Source organism: Scyliorhinus torazame, chromosome 5, assembly GCF_047496885.1.
Source record: "Scyliorhinus torazame isolate Kashiwa2021f chromosome 5, sScyTor2.1, whole genome shotgun sequence".
In the NCBI taxonomy this organism is placed as follows: Eukaryota; Metazoa; Chordata; class Chondrichthyes; order Carcharhiniformes; family Scyliorhinidae; genus Scyliorhinus; species Scyliorhinus torazame.
The window spans coordinates 81,174,126-81,183,891 of NC_092711.1; the positions used below are offsets into that span (position 1 = coordinate 81,174,126).

Consider the following 9,766-nt stretch of genomic DNA (forward strand, 5'->3'; position numbering starts at 1 on the left):
CTTTCTCTGCTTCACAAATAAGACCTTGGGTCTCAAAGGGTAATGCAGTTTGATGGACAGGTTATCTGTATTCTGAACAATGGGTAACAAGCTCCGCCCAGTCATTCAAAACATTGCCCCCAAGAAAGATGGCGATCGCGCATGCGTCTTGCTGCATGTTGTCCCCAATAAAGATGGTGACCGTTAACGCAGGCTGGACATGAGGCGCTGCGGCCCCGTTCGTGGTAAATGGACCCGGTTTGTCCGCTTTTTTGCCTTTCGGTTTACACATGTTTGAGAAATCTCCGATCCTTCTCACCTTCCGTACCAATATTCTCTCGCCAGATAAGTGCCTGTTAATCGCCATTACTTGCAGTGCGCATGCTTTAGTTGCATCCCTCATTCACTCCGATTGGTTGGAGGACCGGCCACTCCCGCCCGCTCTCCCTATTGGTCCGGAGCTGCCGTCAATCACCTCCGGGGCATTGAGAGCGAGAGCATGCGCAGTCCGGCTGTGGGGGCTCAATATTAGCGCGCAGGCGCAGCGTCAAAGAGCTTGGAGTATGCGCAGTGTGATTGATGTCTCGGGCCTTGTTTGTGCCTAAGATGTGGAGTCAGCGGGTGGGAGGAATTGGACTTTGTGGATCCGCAAACCCTTCACAATCATTGTCTGTGCTGAGAGTGGAGACATGAAATGGTGGAGATAGTGAGAAGGGTTTGCATTTCAGCCCAGGAAGGAGGGAGAGTGTGTGGGACGGGGATTGACAGATTTGGGGGGAACAAGAGAAGGAAAAATGTTCCAGAGAAACGAGAATTGTCTGTTCAGAATAGTTTTGCTTTTCCAGGGTATTAGAAGAGGAGGATTTACAGACTGAAATTCACATCAAGATCTGACACAGCCACCTGATTCATCAGGACCTAAATACTGTTGTCATTTACAGTGGGAGGAGAAATGTTTGTTCTGTCTTTGAATGAAAATTTCAAACATCAGTGTGACTGGGAAAGCACCGAGACACTCACACATTGAGTGAGAGTGTTTCAGTGAACTGACTGTGGAAAGAGCTCTCACAGCCTGAAAAAACATCACCATTCACAGTGGGGAGAAACCGTACATGAGCTCTGTGTGTGAATGAAGCTTCAACTGATTGTACAAACTGGAGAGACACAAGGATACCAGCACTATGGAGAAACCGTGGAAATGTGGGGACTGTGGGAAGGGATTCAATTATCCATCTCGGCTGGAAACTCATCGACGCAGTCACATTGGGGCTAACAAAATGGAGAAACCATGGAAATGCGATGATTGTGGTAAAGGATTCAATTATCCATACCTGCTGGAATACCATCGACAGAGTCACACTGGGAAGAAGCCATTCATCTGTTCCGAGTGTGGGAAGGGATTCACAACATCATCCCACCTGCTGTCACACCAGCGTATTCACACAGAGGAGAGACCGTTCAGCTGCTTTACCTGTGGAAAGAGGTTCTCATGTTCATCCAACCTCAATGCACATCAACGAGTTCACACTGGGGGGAAGTCGTTCACCTGTTCCTTGTGTGGGAAGAATTTCGCTGGTCCATCCGGTCTTTGGTCACACCAGCAAATTCACAGAGGGGTGAAGCCGTTCACCTGTTCTGTGTGTGGGAAGGGCTTCACTCTGTCATCCAACCTGCTGTCACACCAGAGAATTCATACTGAGGAGAGGCCGTTCAGCTGCACTTCCTGTGGAAAGAGGATCAGGTCTTCATCCAACCTCCGTGCACACAAGCGGGTTCACACTGGAGAGAGGCCATTCACCTGCTCCATGTGTGGGAATGAATTCACTAATTCATCCAGCCTCCAGTCACACCAGCGAATTCACACAGAGGAGAAGCCATTCATTTGCACATACTGTGGAAAGAGTTTCAGGCAGTTATCAATCCTCACTGCACATCAGCGCACTCACACTGGAGAGAGACCATTCACTTGCTCCGAGTGTGGGAAGCGATTTACTCAGTCTGGCAGCCTGCATTTACATAAGCGCACTCACACCGGGGAAAGGCCGTTCACCTGCTCTGAGTGTGGGAAGGGATACACTCGGTCATCCCACGTGCTGACACACCAGCGAGTTCACAACTGTCTGCAGGGTTTGGATTCTGCTGTTAAGCACATCCAGGATTGATAATCTGACAATATTTGGTTTGTTTCTGCTGACATTAACAATCCCTATAACTGGCTGGAGTTTAATATTCTGGATCTGTCACTGATTTTCAGGGCTGCAAAGTTCCATTTAAAGAGCACCATCTGTGATTTTTTTTGCTTTAATTCAGGAACTTGTTGATAATAAATTTATGAACTTTTCCTTCAGCACGAAATGGATCTTTAGTGCAAACTCTACAATTCACTGTCTCTGGGTAAAGTTGAGCAAATGACCACAGGCTGACTGGTTGTGATTTAACCTGAGGCACACCTCTGGCAAGGAGCAAGGTTGAGAAGGCAGGCCTTCATGAATAACCTTGACTGATGCCCTTGCTCTGCATTACAGACCAGCTGTCTAGCTAAGTGAGCTAAACTAGCAATACTATGGCTAAGATTCCACTGATTAACATCACCAATTAGAAACTGATGATTAATCCTTGCTGACAATTCTTACTGACTTGCACATTCTTCACAGTGACACCTCCACTATCAAAGTAAATTCTCAAAGAACTTAAAGTCACTTATGAGCACTGAAATTAAAATTGCTGAAAAGAGAAATGTTGCTGAAGCTTTTCATTTTGTACTTATCAGGACAAACAGAAAAATGCCAAATTTCAAATGATCACAATTAATACAACAGGAGTCAAGAGGGCTGATTGGTTTGCAAGTGCACTCTGATTGGCTGAAACATTGATGTTGACAAATCAACAGAAAACTACAGGTTCCTTGAGCTTCCGAGTAATTCAAAAAAAGTTGCAAGTCTTGATCATATTCCAGAGAACTGGTGCCTGCATATGAAAGTATGTCGCTTTTAGCAAAATAAAATGAGTCCTGTTACGAGCTGGACTGATTATCTTAAATTGATTGTCAGTGTAGCTATTAGCGCACTTAGGATTGTTCAGATCAATGGCAATTTTTATTGCGCTTTAAAAAAATAACTTTGGAGTACCCAATGTTTTCCAATTAAGGGGCAATTTAACATGGCCAATTCACCTACCTTGCACATCTTTTTGGGTTGTGGGGGTCAGACCCACGCAGACACGGGGAGAATATGCAAACTCCACACGGATCGAACCTGGGTCCTTGGCGCCGCAGTCCCAGTGCTAACACTGACCTCTCACCTGACACCTCACAATGCCCAGGCAATGATTGACGGCAGCTCCTGACCAATAGGGGGTAGCAAAATGACTAACGGAAACAGCTTGTCCTCCAACCAATCAGTGAATGAGGGGCGGGGCTCTCAGGGTACCAGATCTGCAGAGAAGCGACCACACAGGCGCACGTGCCAACTCAAAAAAAGGTTTCTCTCCTCAATTTCTAACCTGGATGCATCGTAATGATTTTTGTAAACAGAGAATTCAGCTATCGGGTAAAAATTAAACAGATTGGGCCTTATTTTCTTGAAAAAACAAATAATTGAGTAGTGACCTGATACAAAGCTTTAAAACGATCTGTGAGTTGGACAGGGGAGAGGTGGAGCGGATGCTGCCAATTGTAAAGGAGTCGCAAACTGGGAGCCAGGAATAAACATGGGCGGCACAGTGGTTAGCACTGAGAAACGGTGCGGGATTCGTCGGTTTCGTGCTTAACACCGAGGAGGCTGACAAGCACTGTTGCTTCACAGCGCCAGGGTCCCAGGTTAAATTCCTGCTTGGGTCACTGTGCGGAGTCTGCATGTTCTCCCCGTGTCGGTGTGGGTTTCCTCCGAATGCTCGGGTTTCCTCTCACAAGTCCTGAAAGATGTGTTTGTTGGATGAATTGGACATTGTGAATTTTCCCTCTGTGAACCTGAACAGGTGCCGGAGTGTGGTGACTAGGGGTTTTTCACAGTCACTTCATTGCATAAGCCTACTTGTGATAATAAAGATTATTATTATTGTAAACTAGGTCATAAATACAAGAGAGTTACTAATAAGTCCAAGAGGGAGATATAGACACATTTCTTCATTCACTGGATTAGAATGTGCAACTTGTTACCAGGGAAGGAGTTGTGGAAAGCGCTGGGATGTTTCCAAAAGGAAATGGGACAAGCACATGAGAAAAGGGAATGGAAAGATCAGCTGACAGGCTGAGATGAGGTGGATAGAATGGAAGGAGATGTGTCGAGTATAATCAGCAGCAGAACAGTTGGACCAACTGGCCTGTTCATTGTAGAATCTAAGTAATTCAATGTAAACATCTTTTACACAATATGAGGATTGCAGATGGGAAATTCAAACCAAACATCATGCAAGTCCTGACAGTCTATCGATTCATCAGGAGTTGAAAATCATCGGCCTTTCAATGTGGAAGGAGAAATGTTTGTCCTGACTAAAAGAAAAGATTGCAAACATCAGTGCGACTGGAAAAGCACTGAGGCACTTACACACTGAGTGACTCTTCCAGCGAACTGACTGTGCAAAGAGCTTTAACCTGTCACAGAGTCTGAAAACATATTGCACCATTTACATCAGGAAGAGACCGTACTCAGGCTGTGTGTGGACCAGGTTTCACATCAGGAAGAGACCGTACTCAGGCTGTGTGTGTGGCCCAGGTTTCACATCAGGAAGAGACCGTACTCAGGCTGTGTGTGTGGACCAGGTTTCACATCAGGAAGAGACCGTACTCAGGCTGTGTGTATGGCCCAGGTTTCACATCAGGAAGAGACCGTACTCAGGCTGTGTGTGTGGACCAGGTTTCACATCAGGAAGTGACCGTACTCAGGCTGTGTGTGTGGACCAGGCTTCACATCAGGAAGTGACCGTACTCAGGCTGTGTGTGTGGACCAGGTTTCACATCAGGAAGTGACCGTACTCAGGCTGTGTGTGTGGACCAGGTTTCACATCAGGAAGAGACCGTACTCAGGCTGTGTGTGTGGACCAGTTTTCACATCAGGAAGTGACCGTACTCAGGCTGTGTGTGTGGACCAGGCTTCACATCAGGAAGAGACCGTACTCAGGCTGTGTGTGTGGGCCAGGCTCCACATCAGGAAGTGACCGTACTCAGGCTGTGTGTGTGGGCCAGGCTCCACATCAGGAAGTGACCGTACTCAGGCTGTGTGTGTGGACCAGGTTTCACATCAGGAAGAGACCGTACTCAGGCTGTGTGTGTGGACCAAGTTTCACATCAGGAAGAGACCATACTCAGGCTGTGTGTGTGGACCAGGCTTCACATCAGGAAGTGACCGTACTCAGGCTGTGTGTGTGGACCAGGTTTCACATCAGGAAGTGACCGTACTCAGGCTGTGTGTGTGGACCAGGTTTCACATCAGGAAGTGACCGTACTCAGGCTGTGTGTGTGGACCAAGCTCCACATCAGGAAGAGACCGTACTCAGGCTGTGTGTGTGGACTAGGTTTCACATCAGGAAGAGATCGTACTCAGGCTGTGTGTGGACTAGCCTTCAACTCACCAGCCAACACAGACAGACAGAAGGACACCGGCACCATGGAGAATCCGTGGAAATGTGGGGACTGTGGGAAAGGATTCAATTCTCTATCTGAAGTGGAACCAGACCAGGACCAGAGTAGCAGGTTTATGAGAATAACATAATCTCCAAGTTCCCCCCCAACTCATACACTGTCCTGACTTCTCTGATATCTAGTGCTGCATGAACAGAAATTTCCTCCAATTAAATATTGGAAAGACTGAAGCCATTGTCTTCAGTTCCTGCTTCAACCCTAGCTGCCAACTCCATCCCTTTCCCCAGCAACTTTCTGAAGCTGAATAGAATGGTTGAGAGCCTTGGTGTCATATCTGACCAGAGATGGGTCTTCCGGTTGGGGCTCTGCCTGGGTAGGTCGCAAGTTTGGCAGCTCCTGCCGTGAACGGACTTTTGGGCCCGAAGGAGCCCCAGCGGCACTTGGACGATGATTCCCGGTGTGGGAAGGCAGCAGTGAGGTTCCCCCAGCACTGTATGGAGTGGACCAGGAGCGGAGTGGTCAAAAAAGTGGCATTAGAGAAGAGAGGAGAACGGGTGAGAAAAAGCAAGATGGCGGCGGGCGGAGACCAGGCAGCATGGGCTCAGTGGTCTCGGGAGCCGCAAGAGTTTTGGAGAAGCTGCTTTGCGAAATTGAAGGCGGAGATGTTGGCCCCGATGAGGTTGTCGATTGAAAGGCTGGTGGAGACCCAGAGGATGCAGGGGACAGCGATTAAGGAGGTGCAGCAAAAGGCCTCCGAGGACGAGATCCTGGGCCTGGCGGTGAAAGTGGAGGCGCACGAGGCGTTGCATAAAAAATGGCAGGAGAAAATTGAGGATCTGGAGAACAGGTCGAGGAGGAAGAATCTGCGGATTCTGGGTCTCCCTGAAGGTGTGGAGGGGTTGGATGCTGGGGCGTATGTGGCTACGATGTTGGGTACGCTGATGGGTGCGGGAGCCTTCCCAAGGCCCCTGGAGCTGGATGGGGCGCACAGAGTCCTGGCGAGGAGGCCGAGGGTGAATGAGCCGCCGAGGGCTGTGGTGGTGAGGTTTCACCGTTTCACCGACAGGGAGTGTGTCTTGAGATGGGCGAAGAAGGAGCGGAGCAGCAGGTGGGAGAATGCTGAAATCCGCATTTACCAGGACTGGAGTGCAGAGCTGGCCAAGAAGAGGGCAGGATTCAACCGGGCCAAGGTGGTTCTCCACAGAAAGGGGGTGAAGTTCAGCCTGTTGCAGCCAGCGCAGCTATGGGTCACGTATCAGGACCGACAGCACTACTTTGATACACCGGTCGAGGCGTGGCACTTTATCAAAAATGAGATGCTGGACTCAAATTAGTGGTTTGTAGCATGCTATGGGGGATGTTGGGGAGTGGGAGGGGGCGATATTTGTGTTTTTTCTGTATGTGTGCTGGTTTGGGAGGGGTTGTTCCCCGCGTTCGATGGGGAGGGGGTGTTCCCCACGTTCGATGGGGGGGGGGGGGAGTGTGTGCTGGAGGCCCTGGGCCTTTGGGGAATGGGGCGAGGTTGCAGGAGAAAGGAGCTGCGCCATAGGGGGCGGGGTCGGCCCAGGCAGGGATCGTAGGCTTTTACCCATGGAAAGGGGGGGCGGGGCCTGATGCGGGGGGCGTCACTGGACTGGAGTACACATTGGTTTGTAGGGGGAGTGGAGGGGGGGACTTGGGCCGCCCCTTTGGTGGGGGACTTTGAGGGGGAATCCAACAGGAGGATCGGTGGCAGAGGCGTGAGTGGCCGGGGTCAGCAGGAGTCAGCTGACTTATGGGAGTGCAGTGGGGGGAGCAGGGGGGTTAAGCAATTGCTTGGCTGGGGGATGGGGGGGTTGGTGGCGGGGGGGGAGGGGACTGGGTTGCTGCTGTACTGACTGAGGGCGAGCTGGAGGTAAGAGGGAGAGTCGGGGCAGGGAGCCTCCGCCTGGGGGGGCTGAAGAGTGCCGGAGGCGTGGGCACGTGGCCGGCCTAAAAGAGGAGATGGCTAGTTGGCAGGGGGTGGGGGGGGGTAGTCCCCTGATCCGACTGATCACGTGGAACGTGAGAGGCTTGAATGGGCCGGTCAAGAGGGCCCGGGTGTTTGCGCACTTAAAGGGACTAAAGGCAGACGTAGCCATGTTACAGGAGATGCACCTGAAGGTTGCGGATCAGACCAGGCTGAGGAAGGGATGGGTGGGGCAGGTCTTTCATTCTGGGCTGGGTGCGAAGAACAGGGGGGTCGCAATCTTGGTGAGCAAACGGGTGACTTTTGAGGCGGCGGGTATTGTGGCGAATAAGGGGGGCCGATATGTGATGGTGAGTGGTAGGCTGCGGGGGGCTCGGATGGTGCTGGTGAATGTGTATGCTCCAAACTGAGACGATGCAGGGTTCATGAAGCGCATGCTAAGTCGGATTCCAGATCTGGAGGCAGGTAATCTGGTAATGGGGGGGACTTCAACACGGTACTGGACCCGGCACTGGATCGGGCTAGGTAGAGGTCGGGTAAGAGGCCGGCTGCGGCCAAGGTCCTGAGGGGGTTTATGGATCAGATGGGGGGAGTGGATCCGTGGTGGTTTGCCAGGTCAAACTCCTTGTCTTCCCATGTGCACAAGGCCTACTCGCGAATACACTTTTTCGTGGTAAGCAGGGCGCCGATCCCGAGAGTGGAGGGGACGGAGTATTCGGCCATTGCGATTTCGGATCACGTCCCGCACTGGGTGGAGCTGTAGTTGGGGTGGGCGAGGGGCCAGAGTGGCGCATGGATGTGGGACTGCTGGCAGATGAGGAGGTTTGTGGGCGGGTTCGGGGGTGCATCCAAAGATATGTGGAGGCCAATGATAATGGGGAGGATTCGGTGAGTGTGGTCTGGGAGGCGCTGAAGGCAGTGGTCAGGGGGGAGCTAATTTCAATCAAGGCCCACAGGGAGGAGGGAGCGGATGGAGAGGGAGAGACTGGTAGGGGAGATACTGAGGGTGGATAGGAGGTATGCGGAATCCCCCGAGGAGGGGCTGTTGAAGGAGCGCCGGAGCCTCCAAATGGAGTTTGACTTGCTGACCACGGAGAAAGCTGACGTCCAGTGGAGGAGGGTACAGGGAGCAGTGTATGAGCATGGGGAGAAGGCGAGTCGGATGTTGGCACATCAGCTGCGGAGGAGGGAGGCGGCTAGGGAGATTGGGGGAATCAGGGATGGGGGCGGGAACACGGTGTGGAGTCCAGCTAAAATATCGAGGTCTTTAGGGACTTTTATGGTAACTTGTACAAGTCAGAACCCCCTTGGGGGGGGGGGGGGGGGGGGGATGCGGCAGTTCCTGGACCAACTGAGGTTTCCAAGGGTGGAGGAGGGGCGAGTAGAGGGTTTTGGGGCCCCGATCGAGATGGAGGAGCTAGTTAAGGGGTTGGGGAGTATGCAGGCGGGCAAGGCCCCGGGACCGGATGGGTCCCCGGTTGAGTTCTACAGGAAGTTCTTTGAACTTGGCCCCATTGCTGCTGAGAACCTTTAATGAGACGAAGGAAAAGGGAATTTGTCCCCCGACGATGTGCAGGCTTCGACCTCGCTTATCCTCAAGCGGGACAAGCACCCGCTGCAGTGTGGCTCGTATAGGCCGATTTTGCTCCTCAATGTAGATGCCAAGTTGTTGGTGGAGGTCTTGGCCACCAGGATTGAGGATTGTGTCCCAGGAGTGATACTTGAGGATCAGACGGGGTTTGTGAAGGGCAGACAGCTGAACACGAATGTGCGGAGGCTCCTGAATGTGATTATGATGTCCACAGAGGGGGGTGATGCAGAAGTGGTAGCGGCAATGGACGCGGAGAAAGCCTTTGACCGGGTGGAGTGGGAGTATCTGTGGGAGGTGTTAGGTAGGTTTGGGTTCGGGGAGGAGTTCATAGGGTGGGTTGAATTGTTGTACCAGACACCGGTGGCAAGTGTATCGACGAACCGGCTGCGGTCAGGGTATTTTAGGTTGTACCATGGAACGAGGCAGGGGTGCCCTTTGTCCTGGTGATTGAGCCGCTGGCTATGGCGTTGAGGGAGTCCAGAAACTGGAGGGGTTTGGTCTGGGGGGGTGGGGAGGAGCACCATGTCTCACTATACGCAGATGACCTGCTTCTGTACATTGCGGATCCGCTGGAGGGGATGGAGGAGGTCATGTAGACCCTTCGGGAGTTTGGAGACTTCTCGGGATATAAGCTCAACGTGGGGAAGAGTGAGCTGTTTGTGGTGCATGC

At 51.7% G+C, this 9,766-nt stretch overlaps 1 protein-coding gene across 1 annotated transcript; it reads left to right on the forward strand.

The window, feature by feature from the left end:
• Window positions 1-202: 202 nt before the first annotated feature.
• LOC140418621 (uncharacterized) lies at window positions 203-2,320 on the forward strand. The gene is made up of 2 exons (XM_072502158.1): window positions 203-224; window positions 825-2,320. Exon 2 carries the CDS (start codon window positions 1,161-1,163, stop codon window positions 2,139-2,141), a length of 981 nt encoding a protein of 326 aa, XP_072358259.1. The 5' UTR covers window positions 203-224; window positions 825-1,160; the 3' UTR covers window positions 2,142-2,320.
• The last annotated feature ends 7,446 nt before the right edge of the window (window positions 2,321-9,766 follow it).